This window comes from Zalophus californianus, chromosome 7, assembly GCF_009762305.2.
Source record: "Zalophus californianus isolate mZalCal1 chromosome 7, mZalCal1.pri.v2, whole genome shotgun sequence".
Classification (NCBI taxonomy): domain Eukaryota; kingdom Metazoa; phylum Chordata; class Mammalia; order Carnivora; family Otariidae; genus Zalophus; species Zalophus californianus.
In genome coordinates this window covers 26,686,771-26,710,133 of record NC_045601.1, presented here as the reverse complement: position 1 = coordinate 26,710,133, position 23,363 = coordinate 26,686,771, and the positions used below count along the sequence as shown (strand labels likewise).

Below are 23,363 nucleotides of genomic sequence, written 5' to 3'. Positions count from 1 at the left end.
TTTTCAAAGCAGAAATTATCTGCTTTCTCTAACTCCTATACAGCAATTTTTGGCACATCTCTTGAGAATTTTTCACATTGTGATTTTTTACTGTAGAAATACGTAGAAATTCCATGAGAGCCAAGATCCAGCCTTTGTAGCCTGCACTTCTGCCAGAATAAAAGATTTCCAACAAATGTTAAAGGCAATATAATGTAGCAGTTAAGAATAAGGGCTCGGAAGCCTCCGACTGTCCATGTTTAAATCCTGGTTCTACCATTAACTAACTTGGAGATCTCAGAAGTTTCTGATCTGTGCGTCTGTTTCACCACCTAGAAAATTTGCATAATAATAGTAAACAGGATTATTGTGGGGATTAAACGATATAATACAAGTAATGGGCTTAGAACTGAATCTGGCATATAGACAAGTGTTTAATAAATATTAGTTGGGGTCCTCATGCTGGGTTTTCCTTGAATCAATAACAGATTTCTTCTAGATTTAAGTCTTTCACAATTAGATAAGATGCAGGACACCCAGTTAAATTAAATTTCAATTTCAGATAAATAACAAAACAACAAGTACTTTTTAAGTTTTTGTTTTTTTTAAGTGATGTCTACACCCAACGTGGGGCTTGAACTCAAGACCCTGAGATCAAGAGTCACATGATCCTCTGACTGAGCCAGCCAGGCGCCCCAACAACAAGCACTTTTTAAATAAAACGATGTCCCAAATATTGCCTGGGAGGAGAAAACTGGTAGAGGCAGCAGCATCTAGTAGAATAAGAACATTAGTTTGCTTTTTTAAGGAAAAAGTCTCTGAATCTTAAAAGACATTCCTTCCTCTTTTAAAGAACTTCTTTACCACTTTTAAGAAGCCCTTTCCTTGCCATATATTTACACTTCTTAACATCCACAGTAAATTGAAGTAAAAAGTAAACTTTTAAACTAGATATAGGAGGATACTCTTCCTATATTTCCTACTGACCACCATGTATTCTGCCCATCTGTTGCAGAACCTACACTTTATAGGAGAGCAGTTGGGTGCTGCCCAACTCCTGATAAAACAAACCATTTTCAACTCTTTCAAAGTCTATATATAGGTCCCCTGTCCACCCAACTTGAAGTAAACAGAACAAACCATTATAAAGTATTAGCCTTAACAAATTTGCCCTGAATACCTACAATGGTTTAAAAAAGGCAGTAGCAAAATGCCGCATGTCAGCAGGGGTTTATTTGGATTACATTAGTACTGGTGGTTTGAACATGCTGAAGAGTTTCTAAGCAGGGGTGGGCTCTGTGAGGACAGATTTGCATGTCTGTAAACTGGCAGGTTTCTACAGAGACCAGAACCTATTAGGCATGTATTAGGCTGGAAGTTAGTTAGGATCTCTTGTTAAAAAAAAAAAAAAAAAAAAAAAAGCATACTATGTGTTCATTATAAATATAAAGATCTTCTTTTACAAATAGCAATCACATTTGTGCTTTCCATTCTAACAGTCAGTAATCCAAGAACAGCAAGCTTGCAGGATGCAATCTTACCCCTCAATACTGATTTGAGGTTAAGCTTGGCTTGGCGGTGCAGGTCCTCCACACAGGGTGGTCTTGTGGTGGGAAGGAACACATTCTCCTGCTGGTGCCACGGAGCAGTGTAGTGGACCGTCCATCTACTCTCCTCATCGAGGTTGGAGACAGCTGTAGAAAGAAAGGCAGAGTAAATGCTGGTGTCAAAGTAAGCTTCAATGGCTCCAAATTTCTTTCCATCAAAATGGATTCTTGGTGCCTAACACATCCATGGGGTAAGGGCCAACAAACGGGGAATGGAGCAAATTCTGAATAAGGTTTAATCTTAGGCTCCAGGGATCCTTCCCACAGTGTTTTGTCTCTAAAGAAAAAGCTGAAACTGTCCATCAGCCCCCACAATGTTTTGGTAGGATTGTTTCCTCAGTTAACTGCTTCCCAGCATTTTGGGCCCTCCCTCTACTCCGAAGTTAGAAAACAATTAAGAAAATTGATAGAGACCTCCAATTCCTACTTAACTCTGCCACAATGAATATTCATCCAATTGTACAATGTCATTGCAACAGTAAATGTTAGATTGTCAAGACAGAAACAAATCTCCTACCAAGAGGTGGAGACCAAATCTTTCCCCTCTAAGCCAAACATCACTGTAATAAACTCAATTTAAAAAAAAAAAATTAAGCACATTCAATGAAATATATTTAAATAGCATATCTAATAGAAGTAGAAAACAATTTGTGCTACAAAATTTTCTCCACATTTCCTGCTTTCGTAGAGTATTTTTTGTTTATGGAATACTATTATATTAAAAAATATTTTTAAAAATTCCAATGCAATTGACCCTTCCCAACATAATCCAATTCAACTGAGTTTTCCCAATACAAAAGAGTACACCAGAGGGGAAACAACAGGTAATCATGAAAGGTAGCCTAAATCTCCATTGTAGTTTTCCTTGATCCCCCTAAGGCTTGGGATCTCTGTGTCTATTTTGTTTTTTTCCTGAAATACAGACGAGTTGGGGGTACCAGTGGAGCCCAACATGAAGCTGACAGCACCAAATATAACCATCGACAATTTTTAACCCTTTCTATGTATCTGCTGCTTATAAGCCAGATGTAGGGAAAGACTGGGGAAGTTTAAGAGAAAAACCCCCGTGCTGAAGCATTTCCTGGGGATGACAAGTAAAACCAGCAGATCCTAGAATTGTGAGCCCCCAAGTCTTCCATGACTCTGACATGCTAGAGAGTGCACACTGAGCATACACATTTGTACAACATCGTACGTCCCTAGAAACGAAACTATAAAACAGACTCTCAAAATAAAATGAACAAGCATCCCTCAACTATTGAACTTTCTATTTGAACGTACTTCACATTAATTCAGTGTACCTAACTGCAACGTATTATAGAGCTGTTAACAAAGATCAAATGAGCTAATATATGTAAAGCATGATTGTGGCAGGAGCAGTGAAATTAATCGAACAGAGCCCCTGCCTTTAGACCTATTGCTGAAGGGGAACTTGGCCTTCTTTGTGCTCCTGGGAACCTGAGTCACAGGTTAGCACTCCCCCATAGCCCATCTTTTCTACAGTTACTAAATTCTGTAAGCCTCATCTCCAAATAATTCACTTCTCAAATCATCCCACCTTCTCCGTAAGTTGCTAAATGGGAAAATAAACATTGCGAACTAGACATCAAGCTAAAAACAGAAATGTCTGTGTGCTTTCTGCTTTTAATGTTTGACAAAAGCAGCATGTAAATTGGGCACCTGGTATTTCAGGTAACCTCTTGTTGAACAAATGTTTTGCATGGTGCATGTAATTATCAATCTTAATACATAAAATCCACAAAGAGAGGATGTATGTAGCCCTTATTTACGTGCCTGAGAAGCTTGCACAGGGCGGAACTCACCATATGTCCCCCAAAGAGTAGCCATGATTAATTGCAATGTTTTGTGCTGATGTGCATTTATTTGGAAGACCGAATTACCACACTTCATAGCTGAAAACTATTGAAAAGTGAAACTTCCTATTTGCCAATTACAAATCAAATCCATCACACCATCGGCCCCACTGTACAGCTACCAAATGGCTCCTAAGAAAGAACAGTCGTCTCTTCTCTGGAGCATCTCATTCTTGCAGGGCAGATTTTAATCAGTCCATCCAAAGACAGCTTTCGACCGAGCCAGAGAAAATGAGCCCAGAGGGCTGTTCTTTGTTGTTTTCTCCAATGTCTCTCTTACCAGTGCTCATACCCATCCACATTTATCTAGTTTAAATCACTGGTCCAAAAGCTAAACTAAATTAAGCCAACAGCTATGTAAAAACAAAACCATGTATTTGTAAACTTTGTACTCTGCAGAGAATGAAGAAGGATCTGGATTAAACAGACACGGTACACCAATGGTCAGTACACAATGAGGCCATGCCACAAACTCTGTGCGCTTTACAGTGACTGATCAGTCTAGACAGAGTTTGTCCCAGAGCTCTGAAATACATAACAGAGTTCCAGGGAGTTTCAGAGGATCATCGCCAGCAAAATTACATGAGAGATCACACACAGCCTCCCTGCACAGTAAGGCAAAGAATCAAAAAAACATACATCAAGGAGGACATAAGGTAAATACCCCACTTTTTTTTCAAAGGGCTTCTTTTGAGAAGCACAGAAGAAGTGGTTCACCTAAAATCCCAACCATAAATAAATAAGACATGCTAAAATCACATAATTCTGCCCTAGAGTTATAAAAGTCTGAGGTATTTGAACTTAGTAGAGAACAGAGTTTAACTTGTGCTAATTATGTTGTTTCACATTCTAACGCCATCACTCAAAAAGATGTAGTAGTACAAAACACACACACACACACACACACACACCATCAAGGGGGAAGGGGAGGGGAAATTACTTACTTTTTTTCTTAAAAAGTTTAATTAAAGACTTGATCTTTGCGTTAATGAAGACCACCATTTCCAGGATGCCTACATAGGACTTAGAAATTTAAATCACATTAAAAGCTCAGCCCATCAGGCAGGTGGTAAGCTGTATCCTTCTGCTCCAGATTCTAACTTTCTTCCTCCAGTCTCAAATCCTTAGACATCTGCCGGTGGGGCTGATGTAATGTTGAGGTTGAGTTTATTGTCAGGCAGTTACAAGCCATTAACAGTCCTTGAACCTGAAAAGTTCCCACTGAAACCTAATCTTTAAGGCTGAGAGCTGCAGTGACAAGTGTACAGAAAGAAAGAGAAAGCCAATCACAGTTCTTATTTGCATGATAGCCACATCAGTCTTTCTGCCTCGGTGCTCATTTATTCACTTTCTCTCCAACAGATCAGAAGTTTCTCCTCTCAATGAAAAGAGTGCAGATCTTCCTTTACGCAAGCCAAGGTGAAGCAAATGTATTCCCCATTTTCTCCAGGCTACTAGGTACATCCAGATCTGTTTACTGGAGCCCACAAGACTTACAGTGAGTCTGTTTTGATTCTTTGACTCTCCGATTAATTCAGGCATTTGAACTGATTTGGGGATGGGGGGGTGGAGAGCCAAACTATTGTTTCCCCCACCACGCCCCCAGGCCCTGCCTCCCACACCAAAAGGAACGTTTACAAGCAGTAAAACTTTACAACAGAATCTCCTCGGAGCTGTACGAGATGACTTGGTTGCATTTTCATGCAAATTAGTACCTCCTGTCTTCTCACCCAGTAGTTTATTTGTTCGTTTGTTTGTTGCCAGTGACTGATCATCAGCATTGCAATTGTACCCTAATAATTTAAATCTGTATTTTAAATTTAATTATCTAAGCACCTGGTTTAAAAAATCACACACACACACACACACACACACACACACACACACACACACCCGCTTCTACCCATGAGGGAGGACAGTAATTCCAAACAAACATTATTTAGGTTTCTCTTGAACTTGAATATACAGTACTGGGTTCTGGTTCCTTTGTCCATTTGCAATTAACCTCCAAGAACTGGGGAAGCAAAGTGAAAGGGAAGATTCAGAAATAATAATACACCTAGGCTGGCACGAGGAAAATAACTTCCAGGCTAAAGGGACTGGGAACAAAAAGGAAAATAATACAGATTGGAAAACACTTAAGAAAACGGACCAAGGAAAAGAATGATGCCCACACCTCTGCCCAGGTCCCTTTCATGGCAGAACAGCTTTGGAGACAGAACAGCTTTGGAAACCTCTTGTTTCATAGCTTAGGGCCAGACTTATAAATGAATGGAAAAATGCAATAATCCACTAATTCAAAACATTTAGTTTATAACAAAAACTCTCAAAGAAGAAAATTTATATAAGGGGCTCCCTCTAGGGAAAGATCTCAATGATTCCTCCTCAAATGTTCCCCTCTCCCTTAATTGTATTTTTTGAACAACAGCAAAAGCAAAGCAAAGCAAAAAAAATAAAACACACACGTATTATCATCTCACCATCCACATTATCACAGATTTTCAATTTGTGCTTTCCTCCTGTACATAGTTTTACTTAAAAGTAATTACATGGCCAGATGGCAAACAAGAAACGACTCAAATGAGAAATGACTCCAAAGTTAAATTATATAGCTGCCTTAAATTGGCAAGCGAAATTCCCCTTAGGAAAACAAATTTATAAGCAAGAGTGACCACGCTCTGCTTCAAGAGCCGCATCTCAGTCTCACTGCATGAGAGACAGGTAGTAGCGGGTGGGCTTCTAGACAAAAGCTCTCAGATTCACAACACCCAAGTTTTGGAGAAATGCAACCCACAATGTCACTCCACATACGTGGGGTTGGAAATAACATGTAGCTTTTCATGTAGACAACAACGGCATCCAACCATTCATTCAAAAGGTAAATACTGAGCACATACTAAGTGCCACGCATCTTGGGTACATCAGTGACATCCCTGCCCTCACGGGGCTTATATGATTTGACAGTAAACTACAATTGTATGGCATGTTAGAAGGTGGTAGTGAATGGACAGAAGAAAAGCCTGAATACGATAAAAAAGATTTTAGGGCTGGGGAAGTGGCCAGGTTGCAGTATTAAATAGTAGTCAGGGTAGACCTCATTGAAAAGGCGAGATGAGAGTAAAAACCTTAAGGAGGAGATGGCAATAAAACAAAAATCTACAGTGAATCCATTGGCTCTCATTTAAAGAGGGGATATGATCACCAGGGATGGGGGATGTGTGTGAGACACTCCAGTCCACTAGGACTAGTCAGAGGAGTGCTCTAAGCAAACGAACCATATTAGGAGTCACACATGGAGGAATTTCCTTCCTCACTTGATATTGTTTAGTAAGTGGCCATAGTTGTGTCTAGATGATACCACTATTTGGTTGCACACCAGTCAGTGGTGAGGCTAGGAGTAGAAAGTAGGCTTCCATCCCAGCATCCAGGGTACGTTGTCCTCTATGCATCATTCCATGCTGCCCCCCTCAAGTCCAGATCTTCAGATGCTAGCCAAATAAATTATGGTATTTACCACATGACACATCAGCTTATGTTCTGAAAGAGCTTATTAATTATAAAGATTTCCCCAATAATTTTATCATCTCTTACTTTACAGCCTGCACATCAGCATGAGAACAGGCTTATAATTTGCATGGCCTCAGTGTCATAGTTTATTGAAGAGCCAGGTTTTTATAGAAGTATCTAATACCTTTTAATTGCTCCATTTATACATTCAACAGAGAATATATAAATCCATGGTACTGCCTCTTCCAACTTTAGCCCTATTAACAGCAGAAAAACAAAGTTCAAATATCTAGACATGGAAAAGAAATTGTTTTAAGATTTTATTTATTCATTTGAGAGAGAGACAGAGAGAGCACCAGCAAGGGGAGGCGCAGAGGGAGGAGAGGCAGACTCCCCCTTGACCTGGGAGCACGGCGTGGGCGTGGTGCTCGATCCCAGGACCTGGAGATCATAACCTGAGCCAAAGGCCGATGCTTAACCGACTGAACCACCCAGGTGCCCTGACATGGAAAATTTGACAGTAAAGGGCAGGTAGGAATGAAAAGCCCAATACTGGAGCCATCCCACCCAGGATATTAGTCACTTACTAGAGGAGCGACCTCTCTATACCTTGCTTTTCTCATCTGTAAAATGGAGACAATAAAAGTATTTATGTTGCAAGGTTATCATGAGAATTTAAGGAGTTATTATTGATAAAGTCCTTAGAACAGTATCTGGTATGTGGTAAGCATATATATTTGTTACACAGATGAGTGAAATCTTAAGACATAGCTAAGCAGCCCTAAGCTTAATGAAGGGTCAGTCATGCTTTCACAGAAGGGAAATAAACTTTGCAGACCTCAATGTTTTTACTTGCCTCAGAGTTAAGTTACCAGCTCCGTGAAAGATTGCTCTAAACCTATCAGTTCCACCGGCTATACATTATCTTTTCTACCGCCTAAAATTCTCTCTATTCATTTACAAAAAATTTCCAGTGGTCACCAGTGCCCCTCTAACTCGTACCAATGGTCATCTTCTCTCTCCTCTTGTAATTATCTTTAATTATATACCACTAATGACCCAGTTCTTGAGCTTTTCATCAACACTGTATAACACCTGTTCCTTTCCTACATCCGACTATTCCTTCTCTGGGTTCTAACAAACTCTTAACAAGCTTCAAAGAGCCTGTCCTTAAACATTTGTCCTGTGCTACTTACTCATTAAAACCTTCATGATTTTTTACTGGAGAAAAGCAGGACTCAGGAAATTATAGCCCCTCGGCCAAAATTAGCCGACCCCTTTCTAAATAGTTGAAAAAAGAATTTAAAGAATAATATTTCATGATGTGAAAATTCTATGAAATTCCAATTCTGGTGCCCAATAATAAAGTTGTAATGGAACACCACTACACCACTAGTTTACCTATTGTCTATGGCTGCTCTGGGGCTATGTTCACCAAAGACCGTATGGCTTGTAAAGTTGAAGCTATTTACTATCCAGACCTTTAGGGAAAAAGACTGATGATCCATGGATTATGCTACTACTTTTAAACGCTCTGCTCAATCTTCCTCTCCCACTATTGTCTTTCATTTGTCTGTCCTCCAGATCCATATTGCTAACCTCTACTTAAATTTCACATTATCTCACGCTGGATGTCTAATTTAAGCCAATCTGCTTTCAGCCCAAACCCTAGCTGCTTATCAAGAACTTCCTCATTTCTATAAGGGCTATTACAGTCAATTTTTCAATGAACCAGACAGGTAGATCTCATCTTCAGTCAAAAATGAGAAAACGGAGATCTAAAAGCTAATGCAACGTAGGAGCTAAGATGAGAATCTCTGTGTCCTGATTTCTCTTTCATTAGCACATATTAAGCTGGGAAAATATATCTTTAGTTAGTACATTCAAGTCAATATATCTTATAAAATAGTCCCTATTAGGACACATAAATATATTTGAGAATCATGTTCTCTAAAAATACTGCCAAATATTATACAGAAAAATATGCTCTTCATCACTTGAACAATCCTGGTGGCTTATCCTGGTTGAGGATTCTATTACCACTACTACTGTATAAATATTTGCATCCTTATAAAGTTCCAACATTTCTTTCTGCTTAGTCTTTCACTGAAATGAAATCTTCATTTCTGACCAGCATTTAAAATTTTTCTTCTAGGAATCATCTGAGTATCTCTACAGCGATCTGATTACTTTCCAGGAGTAGGTATACAACATATTAGCAAAGAGTTAAAGAAATATTTTGCAAAGTAATATACAGTCTAAAAATTTTAACTGTAACTATGCATTTGCATTCAACCACTCAGAAATTTTACATCGAGAACTTATTAACTCCCCCGACATCCGGGTTAAAAGTAAATCAAACTTGGTTCCTTGGTTCCTGACCTTAGGAAGGTCAGAGTCCAATGGAGCAACACACCCAAAGAGATAAGAACAATAAAGTAATGAACAAGCACAGGGAGAGAGATAAGACCATGATATTAATGGAAAAGATGGCAAAGGGCACCCACCCCATTTGGAGTACAGAGTGGAAGAGAGAACTCTTAGATAAAACACAGTCACGGTCGCACGGAGGTTCAGGATAAGCTTATCCTGAAGGAGGGGGGTGATGTGGGGGGGAAAGGCGGCTAGGGAGGTGGAGAGAGGCAGGGCCAGACCCCAAAGGCCCTTGCTTCCCATAAGGGGGTGGGTTTTCATTGGTGGGCCAGGGAGTCACTGATGGGAGTTAAAAAGGGAAAGCTGTAAGGCCAGTGTCACATTTCCAAGAGAGCACTAGTGCAAGGGGAGCAGTGGATGTGAGTGGACTTGACCAGGGCAGAAAGAGAAGCTGGGAGCTGTTGTAGCAATGCATGCCAGAGGTGAGGAGGCCTGAATCAGTTCTCTCTCAGGGCCATTTTTCTACAACTACCTTGGTCTTATCAGCCTGTATTTAAGTCTGTAACTCCAGGAACCATTATACACTTAAGGTATAAAAATTTAAAATTAAACCCTAGCTGTTTAATAAATGACTCCATTAACACCCACGTCGTCTTGAGTACAACCTTAAAATACCTTATTATTTTTACTAAGGACAAAAGATTATATGTTTAAACCTGAGAGCTTCTTAAGAGCAGAGCTAAGGCTCCCAGGACTCACAGATAAGGCTTCTAGCCCCTCTTCCCCCACGGCCCCATCTCCACCTAGACAAAACTTCAGGCCTCCTCTGTGCATTGGGGGTGGCTGGGGCATTAAAAGTCTTTATGTTGAATCCAAAAAACTTTCACAGACTCTGTTAAACAGTATTTACTAAAAAGGAACATTTTCAAATACTGTCCACAAAAGTCTGCGTTGGTGGTATAGTGGTGAGCATAGCTGCCTTCCAAATACTGTCCACAAGAGTTATATGCAGATATGATGCCATATAATGTACACATTTTGAATCACACGAAATTTGAATCCTTGGTCAACTGAAAATGGTATATATAATCAGTAAAGATCACTGTGGTCTAAGTTGGAAGAAGGGAAGGGAAACAAAAATCAGATATAATGGAGCTCTGGTCAGGGTCATGTACCAAAAGATAATTTTAAGTTCTTCTCAAAGGAATTTTACCTCTTCAAAATACGAAAGTTCTCAGCCCAGCCTTATCTATAAACAGGACTTTTACTGACTGTTAATTTGTTTTAGGCTATTTTTAAAAATCAAGCTTAACATCTGAAATAAAAGATTGTACGTGACTAAGTTAATTTAGGTGTCCTCGTTATCTTTTACACATGGTTGGAATACTTGAAATACAATTTTTAAATCCAGAGACACACCCAAGCATTCTTGTACTTCTTAGAGTGGGGGCACTGGAAAATATCATAGCAGAAAGTATCCAACAGAAGGCCCCTGGGCCTATAAAATAAAGTGTACACTTAATAGTAAGAGATTTTAGAAATATTTAGGGGTGCCTGGGTGGCTCAGCCAGTTAAGCGTCTGCCTTTGGCTCAGGCCACGATCTCAGCGTCCTGGGGAGTCCCACATCTCAGCGTTAAAAAAATTAACAAAAATTAACAAGCAACATAATCTACTTAAACATTCATAATAATGCTTTAGTAATAAACTTAGAGATAGCTTAGTCCTATCCTCCTGTTTATTAAGAAACAAAGTCTTCCCACAACTCTAACTTTTGGAGATAAGAATTGTGTCTCATGTTTCTATAAACACTTTCACATTGAGGGCAATTATATATGGTTTGTAATTTTTATCTATCAAAATAACAATCATTATTGAAGCTGCAAAGCAAGTAACACAGGCAGATGAACTGATACAATCAATAAATGTAAATAAGAGAGTAACTTTAAAAAATAGGGCTGTCAGATAAAATTCAGGATTCCCAGAGATAAAGTTGAATTTCAGGGAGATAAAATTTCACAAGTAAAGGACTTTTAAAAAATCTACAGTATAATTCATTTGTTGATACAATTGTAATTTATGATATAAAAAAAACACCCATAAGGATTTCACACACAGATGAAAAAATATACTTTATATTACTCAAAACAAATTGAATTGACTAAAGGTTCTGGCTGTTAGGCATTTAACTGAATAGAATCAACCCAAAAAGGTGAGCTGGTTACATGTGACTAAAGGATCTCTTATTTTTTCCCATCAGGCATCTTCCCTCTAAATTTCTACTACTCCTCTCTCAACAGTCTAAGACCTCACACATTCAAAACTTCTTTGATTCACTTGTCAATTTTAGGTTCCATTACTGCAGAGCTGCCATATAAGAGGAATATTAGAGCAACTGCACAGTGGAAGGACCAGCTTGCCATCTTCCTAATCCAGGAGACCCTAATGGGACAAGCAATATCATGTGGCCCCTGATGTGATGAAATACCAAGGATAAGCATCACCTATGGTAAAATCAAGTTAAACACTGTTGACAAGTTAAATTTTTCCAGTTTACATGGAATACAAGAGTTAGAGGAAAAAATGAAAACCATCAAACTAAAAGTGGAACATTTTGCTGGTCTGGCCTCTCTGGTAAGTCAAATAATAATAATAATAACAATAATAATAAGGAATATGCCAAATTAAAGGAGATTTGAAAGGAGATTTGAGGACCATCACAATCAGATGCATATCCTGGATAGGATACTAGTTTTAGATAAACCAGTTATAAAGAAAGGCCTTTTACAGACAAGTGGGGAAATTTCAGTTATACCCTGGGTGTGATTTTTTTTTTTTAAGATTTTATTTATTTATTTGAGAGAGAGAGAATGAGAGATAGAGAGCACAAGAGGGAAGAGGGTCAGAGGGAGAAGCAGACTCCCTGCCGAGCAGGGAGCCCGATGTGGGACTCGATCCCGGGACTCCAGGATCATGACCTGAGCCGAAGGCAGTCGCCTAACCAACTGAGCCTACCCTGGGTGTGATTTTGATCTTGTGCTTTCTACGGTTGCATAAGGAGGTTAAACACACACACACACACACACACACAGTCTACAAGGTAATGCTGTAGAAATACTGTCCCGGAATGAAAACACGTGTCTGATGACAGACGCTCATGAAGAATTATAGTAATTGTCCCTTGAGTTATGTTATTTCATAAAGGTATGTTAAAAATCCCCAACGTTCTAGAACTTCTGTGGTACAATGATCTTTTCTTCCTCCTGCTTCTGAATTAATCTTTAATGATGAATCATATGGCATATTGAAAACAAGGCAGATGGAAATCTCTCTATCAATATCTGGTAAAGGGAGGTGGCTGGTGTAGAAGGGGAAACCTGAGGAGATGATAATGTATCAGTCCTTTAGAAGGAACCTGATCTGGCATTCACTCGACCAGTTAATTCTGATGCTAGAAACACCCTTTACTCTGCATGTGTTGAAGCTAAAGGCTTCTGCTGTGGATCCTAGTTAATAATTTAGTCTAAAACCACTGCTACCATCTGCTCGGTCAATTTCAAAACGTCTGCTATCACTGTGACTAGTTTAGTAAAGCCACAATATTCATGTGACAAATGCTGAACAAATGAAAGGCGAGGCAGACAGAAAACATGCTATGAAAAAAAGAAACCCCAATCAAAAGTCCAAAGCACAAAGGGAGCCCGGCTGACACAGCATGAAAATTCAGTCCTGCCTGCAGGGCTGGAAGGATGCAATGTCCCTCTAATTCAGGACATGGGACAATCTGGAGACTGGCCCGAGATGATGGGCACGAGGTGGGGCTGACGGTGGAGGGCTCTGCGAAGGGAAGGGGCTGTGAGGCTGGAAGTCACGGTGAGCAGTGATATGGCAAGGGCAAGTTGAAAAGGGGAGATTTCCTATTTTCCTAGACAGAACTGAAGACGGTCCCAAAGAGTGTCCCATCCAGTCTTTCTTATTTTACAAAATAAGGGACCGGCAGCACATCATGGAGCTATCCAGCATCCAAGCTCCCATCTGCCTCTGCCCTCACTGGGAAAAGGCTGGTGGGGCAGGACTGCTAATGGCCACACTCATTTCTGCCTCTATGCCTCCGCGCTTGTCATTCATCCCCTGGGATGCTTGATCCCTGACTTAGCCCGACTTGGCACGCCCCTGTTTGTTTTTCAAATGTTAACCTTAAGAGGCATTCCTTGACAGAGCTTTAGTAACTCTTTATTTCAAAAATATAGGCCATTTTACTTCAAGGAGAACTTCCTCAAAAGTGAACTACGTCTGTCTCACAGAAAGAGAATGAATAATTTCATTAACTGTAAGCCTCTTATGCATGTACCAATTATTCTTCATGACATGTTGTATAGCTCTAATCCATCCACCCACGTTAGTACTGATTCCATCTAATTCATTCTAACTCAGCCTATATTAGGAATATAAAGGCTCATTCAGGAGAGAAATAATGTATATGAGTAGAGCTACATATCAATTAGTTCAATTCTAAACTCACTTTACCTTTCCTAATTCAATCATTCAAAACACAGAATGCATATTAGGGGTCTATCGCATCTTAGAGAAGAGACTAATTTTCTGTGCTATTTAAATTTACCATAATTACATCCTTTTATGATAAAAATAACTTAAAGGGAAATGAACCTCAAATTTGAAAAGAAAAAAAATCAATTTCAACCTTCCTTTTAAAATCTTCAGGGAAGAAAGAAAAAAAAATCTCATTGTAGAATGAAAAGCCAAAGTATAATGTGATGATCTGAGAGATCTAATTTAAGAGTCATGTGATTAGCTAAAGTGCTTTATACTCTGGGCTCTCTTGTACTTTTAAAATTGGATGAAGGGGACATCCTAATGAAGACTCTGTGTGGGGTGGGGTTGGGGGCGGCTGACGAAATAAAGTAGAAGGTCGCCACCTGCAGGGGGATGTGGTAGCCAGTGAAACATTCACATAGTTTGATGCCTGCTATTTACTCTCTTTTGACAGAAGAGCTTGGGAGAAATGCCTCTGATTTAACAGGTCTCAAAAGAATGTTCGCATCTTCCTCCACCGAAGGAAGACCCATACTCTATAATCTCTGTGAATTTTCATAAACTACCTAGCATCTGCAACCAAGCACAGATTAAGGAAGCACCCGTGAATGATGTAAAACATTTCTGAATCTATCAGGGGACAGCTACATTTAACCGAAAAATGGCTAAGAAAAAAGAGGTCCACATCAACTTCCAACCAAAACATACAATCTTGCAAAACAGAAATCCAAACAAGAGTGTTTTCATTTAGAGAGAAAAGGATTCTGAAGCCAGATTGTCCACAAACACAAAAAATATGTTATTTAAAATGATGGAAGGAAAATTGTATTTCTCACTGCTTAAATAAATTACAATTAATGATCAGTATATATAAAGATTCAGAGAAAAGAATCATTTGGACTCATTATTTTGTAAGCAGTGGAACAATCTCACAAACTGTTCCGTTTTTCTTTTCTCTACTTCCTGTGATTTCTTATATTATTTCACATATGGTTAAGACGAGCGCTACAATTAATAAACTGGTGTGACCAACTGCTTTTGTTAAGAGGCCAGCTGGTTCACATGCAAAATGGTAATTGGACAAATTAAGATAGACCGCTCTGGTTTGCTGAAGAACTGACAGCAACACTAAATGTCTGACTATATTTGGTTTTCTAGCAATGGTAAAGGTTGACCTAGGCAAGGATAACATTTATCTCATTAGGGTTGGTTTAAAAAAAAAAATTACAGTGTCCTAAACTATTGGATAGACAGCAGCAGAATTCTTCAAACGGAGAAAACCTAGCTCCGTATTTAGCATGAGGGCTATGAAGGATCTGTAATTATGCTGCTGGACGTGTCACAGCGGGAGCAAAGGAAGGTCAGCCAGGCATAAAATGATATTCAGAATGAGTCTAGGGAGTACAGAACTTTCATTAAAGTCAAGCACACACTTTTGACACGAATAAACCTTCCTCTAAGCTCAACGTTTCATATCCTTTCACTGACTTTTCTTGTCAATTGCGAGAGACAAAGATAATTTTAATAAGGAAACAACAAATGAGAGTAAGGGACAAGAGTAAAAACATCAGTTATTGCAGGGGGGACATATGTTCAGTATCTCTAAATTCTAGTGTAACCTAACATTTCTAAAGCAAGGAGTTCGCAGTGCAGGTTTCTGACCTGACACCACAGAAGTGCCTCCAAGCTTGCTGGCAGGCCCCGGGTACCAGAGGGCGACACAATTAGGGCACAGCTGGGAGGAAGGGGGGGGGCGTGTTGACTGCAGAGCCCACATAATGAGGCCCACACAGAATTGGAGAAAAATCACATGGCAATCAAAACAAGAATGCTGATGCTAGGTAATGGCTGGCCACTGACTTTGTTAAAACGATATGCCTAGCTCCTCCCCCTCGGTATCATCAGGGTTCGAAACAGCAGAAAAAAACCATGGGATTCTTCACATCATAGCAAATAAAATCATAATAGGAGAGATTAAGATTAGCAGTCTTTCTCATGCACCCCAACAATAGTTTCAACATGCAGTCAAAAGTAGGAAGCTTTGGAACTGTAAAGACAGGTGCAGAGAGTTTATAGTTTCGTACACTGTATTTATCATTCATTCATTCATTTATTGCCTTTTTCCACTAAGGAAGAAAGGCGGAAGGGAGTAGAAAGCACTAGAGGAATTTGACAGACAATAAAAAGACATGCAATCAATGTTTCACTGAACCAGAATAAAAAGAAATGAAAGCTATCTGGGGAGAAAATAACGCAGGGGGGGTTCTTACGAGGCCAAATAACTTCCCCAAACCTCCGTCACATTGTACAGCAACTCTCAGCAGACACGGCTTAACCTGGTTTCATCCCCTTATCTGAAACGCCCATCTCTTTGTGTGTAGCAGTCCATATGAATCATTACATGATAAAACACGTTCAAACTGAGCGGCCACAGTCAATTTTCATTAGCAAACCATATTTAATCAAGTAAGCATTTCGGCTCTCGAAGGCAGTCCTAACACACCTGCACTGTTCTCCACTTGTCTCAATGTTTATGCACAAGGGGATGCAATGGAATTAGTTTATTTTAACTGCTTTCTGAAGAGAAATACTCACCAGCTGCACCCCACTGGATAGAGGACTCAGCCACAGACTCCGGAGGATATATCACATTCATTATTAAAATAAACCCCAGAGCCTCTATGGAGGGCTCATGCCAGCAGGGTGTCCCATGTTGAAATAGGATAAAATTCACTTTGTCACTCAGTAACCTCCCTCTTCCTCTTGTCAATACAATCACAACTGCCCATCAACAATGATAACTCTATACTCTGAACTTTCCAGCTTCACTTAATATTGTGTTTAACACCACCACTCTCCCTTGCCCCACCCCCCAAACAGCCTCTTCTTTCTGCAGCTGCTGAATGCTACAAATAGCTTCTTGTATAATTTGACTTAGAATGCACCCCAAACTAGACATGTTGAATGGCAACGTGAATGCTTCATTCAGAGAGAACTAAAATGTGTAGAATGCCCTAGAAACATCACAGTGGTAAAGGGGATCATTTGGGAGTCCTGGGGCAGAGCCTGCAAATTCTTCTCAGGTTGATGCAAATGGCAAGAGAAGGGTTTCAGGAGATTCCCACACTGATCAAAGGACAACTGGCTAATTCTCCTCTCTGGATGGGGTTTCCCTAAAGTGGCATCCATTCTCCACACACATTTATTTTTCTTCTTACTCTCCTAATAAAATGTACTTACTCTAAATCTATTCATGCTCTAGCATCAGTGATCCATTCTTAGGTTAATTTCTGAAATTGTTTGACTTAATGCTTTGTGTATTCCACACAAGGCAAGCCCCCCTCTGATATTTTTGTAGGGCCAGAGCCAAATCCAAGTACTCGCTTTGCAAAGTCAGCTACTCCCCAATTTGCTACAACATGGCAACACATAACATTCATGGGAACATTCAAAGAAAGGGGATAATCACCCATCTTTATGAATGGGTGAAGGAGGGAAAGAGCTGGGAGAATTTAAAAGCATCTGTCCTATAATGCCACAACAGTCTAACCTCTATGAAAACTTCCTTTAGGAAATAGCTCACAAATAATGAAATAAAAATTCCCACATGGATGATGACTACTTTCCCATCACAAATGTAAGTTGTTTCTTGAAAAGCTTCCCTGTGTGTTGAAATTGGAATTTATTTTCCTGAATACCAATTATACTGGCAACCAAATGACTGCTGGAGCTGGAGGACAGGGAGAAGAGTTAAAGGAAAAACTCTTTCGTTGCTAGGCAAAAATGGGAGCCAGAAGGACCAGTGAATTACCTTTAACCCGCTCTCTTCCCATCATCCTTTGGGTGTCAGATTAACTGACAATTTCTTCAGGAAAGCAAACCTTTCCTGACCCCCTGACTCTGTTGACACTGCCTATTATTCATCTCATCAAGACCCATACTTTCCTTACAGCACTACTACTTGTTGCTTCGGTATAGTTGTTTGTTTGGTGAGTCTATCTCCCATTAGACATATGATCTGGACCACAGAACAGAGGCCATGGCTCTCTGGATCCACAGGGCCTAGGGGCTGACCACCAGATCTGATACACAGTAGGCATGCAATTATTATTAAAGGAATAAATTACAGGAGGAAAAGTTTAAACAAAATGAGCTCCAGAGAATTTAGCTTTATTCTATGGTATTAGAAAATAATGTTAAGGGCGCCTGGGTGGCTCAGTCGTTGAGCGTCTGTCTTCGGCTCAGGTCATGATCCCAGCGTCCTGGGATCAAGCCCCGCATCAGGCTCCCTGCTCGATGGGAAGCCTGCTTCTCCCTCTCCCATTCCCCCTGCTTGTGTTCCTGCTCTCGCTCTCTCTCTCTCTCTGTCAAATAAATAAATAAAATCTTTAAAAAAAAAAAGAAAATAATGTTAAAGCATCACAGTATTGGTAGACAGCTTTTAGTAAGACACGAAAGTACATTTCAAAAAAGTCATTTCATTCAATTCCAGCCATGACTTGTTCATTAAGGACACTACACACCAAGCACAACACTAGGCACTGAAGACAGAAAGATGAAGACAACCTTCTCTTACAAAGTCCTCCTTGACCATTTTGTCTCCCATGTCTTCTCACTAGAAGAGTCATTATCCACTCCTCTGTGGCTTATCCCTCCATAATTGAACTCATCTATCTCCTTCGTTGACTTTGGAGATGGCAGTAAGTCTGCTGATTGAAGAGCAAAATGAATGAATAAGCAACCTATTCCTTGTCTGTTAGGAATTCCATTGGATGGAAGACTGATGCAATCAAATGGTAGTAAGACACATTTTTAAACAGAGGGTGCCCTCTAATGGGAACTAGAAGGAAATAATATCAGAGAAAACATGACATTGCAGGTGACATGTGATGGACGAATAAGAATTTGCTAGATGGAGAAGGATATGAAACACATTCCAACTAAACAAAAGAGCAAGAGCAAAGGCACAGTGAAGAGAGCGCGTTGTCTGCGTGTTGGGAATACTGAGTTACATGTATAACGGATGCTGTACGTTGCCTTCATAGCCCCAAACCACCTTGTAGGGTACACTGCAAGTGAATGTCTAGAAGCTGAAAACCACATTTCCCAATCTTCCTTACACCTGGTTTGCAAAACCGGTACACCTGGCGAATCTGATGGAGGACCTGAGTCTACACTCCTGATGTTTTGGCGATTTCTGTGGGTAAGTCTGGTTGCTGAAGCAACTCAGTAGGAGTGATAATTAAGTCTCAGTGTTCAATCCCTACTAGTTCAGGCCTTGGTAAGGAAGTTCTGAAATGGTGTCTTGGGAGTCATTACTGGGAGTTCAGCTTGGACTTGTTCCCTAGGCTTTTCCAATGATTGTGTAAGTACCACCCACCTATGTTAAATCCCCTTCTGCTTACACTGTTGTCTGTAGCTGAACCTGCCTGAGACAATCTGCTGGCCCAATGGGATGATCAAGTGGGGTTCGTAGGGGTGGAAGTGGGAGATACAGCTAGAAAAGTAAATCAGGACCAGTTGTGTCCCTGTCAAGTCAGAGAGGTTAGACCTCAGTAAGTTAGCTATGGTTAAACATCAAGAGTTTTTATACAAGATAGTGCTCTGTGTTTTAGAAGAACTGTAGACGCAAAGGAAAGCTGCATTGAAAAGTTAGGCAAATTTTAGGGACACCTGGGTGGCTCAGTCATTAAGCGTCTGCCTTTGGCTTAGGTCATGATCCCAGGTCATGATCGAGCCCCGCATCAGGCTCCCTGCTCTGCGGGAAGCCTGCTTCTCCCTCTGCCACTCGCCCCCCCTCCGCCGCCCCGCTTGTGTTCCCTCTCTCGCTGTTTCTGTCTGTCAAATAAATAAATAAAATCTTAAAAAAAAAAAAGAAAAGTTAGGCAAATTCTATAAATCCAGGGTGAACTAATGTTGATGAAAGAAGGAATGGGGGTAAATAGTCTGTCCTCCTTATGTTAAAGATCTCCCCCATACCTAACCTTTGGCTGTGTCCTAACACTTCCCACCTCTCTTAAACGCTTTATCTATTCCAGCTAGGACAGCAACAGTCCAGGGGCTGGATGCGCCCACCCACTGACTTGGGTTAGCCTCTAGCCTTACCACTTTCTCTTTCGATTTCATGATGTTGGGCAATTTTGAGTGAATATTTTAGTTTTTGATTATTTTTTACTTAGACAAACTGATTTTCTTCTAAGAGTGGGATTTGCATAAATGATCATAAACCATGAACAATATGGTCATGATCAAAGCACATAACTAAAAAATAATATATACTCTGTATTTATTTTTAAAATGCTGACTTTCCCCCAATCTTAGTTATATACAACTGAAGTACTGCATAAATTCTGATAAAGAACACACAAGAACACCTAACCACTATCAGTATTTAGGGAGAGAACATCAGATAATTGAAATAAGACAGCCAGCACCTTGTTAAGTGGCTATGAAGGCAATGTCAGAACACTTATATGGAAACAACAGAATCTACTCATTATAGGAAGCAAAAAGGATTTATTAAGAGATATTAAGGAGCTTTCAGAATCTCCAGCAGGGCTAGAGGACAAGTTGACATGCCACACTGCCAAGACTCTCACAGTGAAACACTGCTGTTGCTGCCACCTGCTCTCATCACCGATGACATGCAAGTCTGGATGCTAAGTGTCCACAGAAGTCAATGTCAAAAGAGCAAGAGGCTAGTGCAGTGAGGCTTACAAGTAGATGCAAACAACCTATGCAACTACTGCCTAATTTTCATACTGCAACCAAATTCAATACTGGTTGACAGAGCCTTGGTCACATACCTGCAGTCTAGCTGCAAGGGAGTCTGAGAGTAAAGGCATTCACTTAGCTACCCTGATCTGAAAAGGAGTCAGGCCAGGCAGGTGTGAGATGGGAGTTGGGTGAGCCAATGACAGAACCAGCTGCAGGATTTCTAGCCAAATTCTTCAGGAAGAACAATCACTAATATAGTCCAAAATCAATTTGGGTTTGTAGTCTCTTATCTCAGTTTTGATTCAAATCCAGAAGAATGTTTATTTACACCAGAACTCCCTGAATCAGAAGATGAGATGGAGAATTCTTTCACTTCAATTGCATTGGTGGTCCCAAGAACTCACCAATATGCTTCATAAACACCCAGATATTATAATAAAAGCATGAAATATTAATGTTCCTATCCAGTTTTTTTTAAAAAATCAGAGAGCCATCATCTTGGATGGAGAAAGTAATTTGCTCCCATCTCGATACATGAATAATTTAATTTTGCAAGACTAATGTGACATTTGTATAAGATGTCGTTCCTATTGTCCATGATACATAGACCCCCAAAAGAAGATCAGCAGGGGAGCAGGAGAAAATTTTGTAAGCAATCTTTGAAAACAAGCATGGTGTCTGCAAGTTGTTCTCTGTGGTAGTTTTTCCTTGTACTTCAGAAAGGACACTCCTCCACACACAGCTAGTGGTTTCTAGCCAGCCCGCTGGAGAAAGATCCAGAATACATTGGCAGTATTTCCTATTCCCTCCATTTCAGGAAATCAGATAGGGTTGATCAGCAATGCTTCTCTTCACATTTATATTGCTGAAACGTTCTATCTTAAAAAACAAACAAAACAACATCCAGAGCCACGTGTGTCTATGACAGAGCCTAAGTGAAAAGTTGGCCATTTCCACCTTGAGTTCAACTTTTTGCAACACATACACAAACTTTAATCAGATCTCTTTGACCACTGTGTGGAGAACAGATTGGGTACGGGCAAGTAAAATTAGGAAGTTGTTGTTATGAACTGTGCAAGAAATGATGGCAGCCCAAACTCGTGTTGAAAAAAGAGAAATGGGTGGATTCAAAATAGATTTTGGAGGTGGAACAGAAAGATTAGATAGATGTGGGATGGAGAGAACGGCAGGGATCAAAGAGAACTCCACTTTTTCCCCCGAAGGTGCTTGGGTGGAGGCTGGTGATGCCATTTGCAGAGAAGGGAAACCCGGGAGGAGGAATGGCTGGAGGGGAAAGAAACCCAGACATCCTACATGGGAGCGGTCTGTTAGACACGCAAGCGGTAATCTCACATGGGCAGATGCATGAAGCTCAGAAGAGAGGCGAGGACTGGAGATTAAAAACAATTTGGAAATGAGCATACAGAAGGTACTCAAAGCCATTGACTGAGAGCACTTAGGGAAAGAAGGCAGGCATACAAGAGAACACAAGACTGAACCCTGTCGTTCTTCCTTAGAAAAAGAGGAGGGGGATCCCCTGCAGGAGCCAGAAATGGCAGAAGTAGTTTCTTGAAATTAAGAGAGGAAATACTTTTGAGGAGGGAAAACGTAGTAGGTAACTTCACAGAAAATGCTAATAAGGCAAAGAGAGAACCCTGAGCATTGCGTCTGGCTACACGGAAGCTTTAGTATCCCTGAGGAGAACACACAGTGCAGCAGAGGACCAGAAATCTGGATTCTGATGGACGAAAAAGCGAAGAGCAGGTGGGGGAGCAGGAAGATCAGATGTAGACCACTTGGTTGATTACTAAGTTTTGCTGTCAAGATAGAAAAATATGTGAGCACTGAAGGTATGTAAGGTCAAGTAATTTCAAAAACTGAAATAAGTTTATATAATTATATATTTAACTGAAATAAGTTTATATCATTATATATTTAACTTATATAAATAAGTTAAATAATTTCTTTTTCCAAAAATGTTTGGTTTTTCTTCAAGATCTCTTAATTTGTTTATGAGTCCCCAAGCCACTGCAGAGCCTTTTTTAGATTCACATTATGAAACAAGATTCAACTATCTGGGTTAATGAATGACAATAATCTTCAGGCAGAAAGGCTGGGAATTATTTTCTGAATTAATGAGTTTCATTAATTGAAAAAAGAAAGGGCCTCCATCCCCCCATCCCCCCGCCCCTGCACCCTTTCATGACCTCTCTGTACAACACTGGCAGACATCATCTTTCTACCAACTAACAATGGCTGGATTCAAGTTCCGAACATTCCTGAGAAGAGTCACTCATTTGGGCAGAATGTGCCCATCAAGACCATTAAGGAAAGTCCACCCATCAAGTCTTATAGCTCACCCAGCATTTTTTTTTCTACTTATGAAGACAAAATTAAGGTGAGGGAAGCAGTAGATTAATGAGAATTTTTTAAGATAAAAAAGCTGAAGCAAATAGCTGCAGGAATAGAAGACAGTAGACTGAGAGAGGAATTCTTGATTAGTTAATTTTAATCTTGATTTGGAATCAAGAATATGAAGTAATTGAGAGTGTGAAATCTCCAAGGACTTAAGAATGGAAAGCCCAAACCTGTGTCCATGCTGTAGGTCCAGCCTGATGCCAAATGGCAAGACTCCTCCATATGTTAAAAGCACAGTACAGTCTTTAGGGAAACAAAAGAAAAATAATAGCTAGAAGCAAATGGTGCTTCCTCTGAGCTGAGCATTTCATGCACAATATCTCATGTAACTCACAT

The 23,363-nt window shown here is 40.1% G+C and overlaps 1 protein-coding gene across 4 annotated transcripts in view; it reads right to left on the bottom strand.

The window, feature by feature from the left end:
• NHSL1 (NHS like 1) overlaps positions 1-23,363 on the bottom strand; it is a 127,456-nt gene that overhangs the window by 62,391 nt on the left and 41,702 nt on the right. For 3 of the 4 annotated variants that reach the window (XM_027602864.2, XM_027602865.2, XM_027602867.2), the window contains exon 2: positions 1,521-1,673. In XM_027602864.2, the coding sequence (XP_027458665.1) occupies positions 1,521-1,673 (153 nt within the window). Of the gene's footprint in view, positions 1-1,520; positions 1,674-4,404; positions 4,913-23,363 lie in introns of those variants that run through there. The other variant, XM_027602866.2, reaches the window with a different exon arrangement.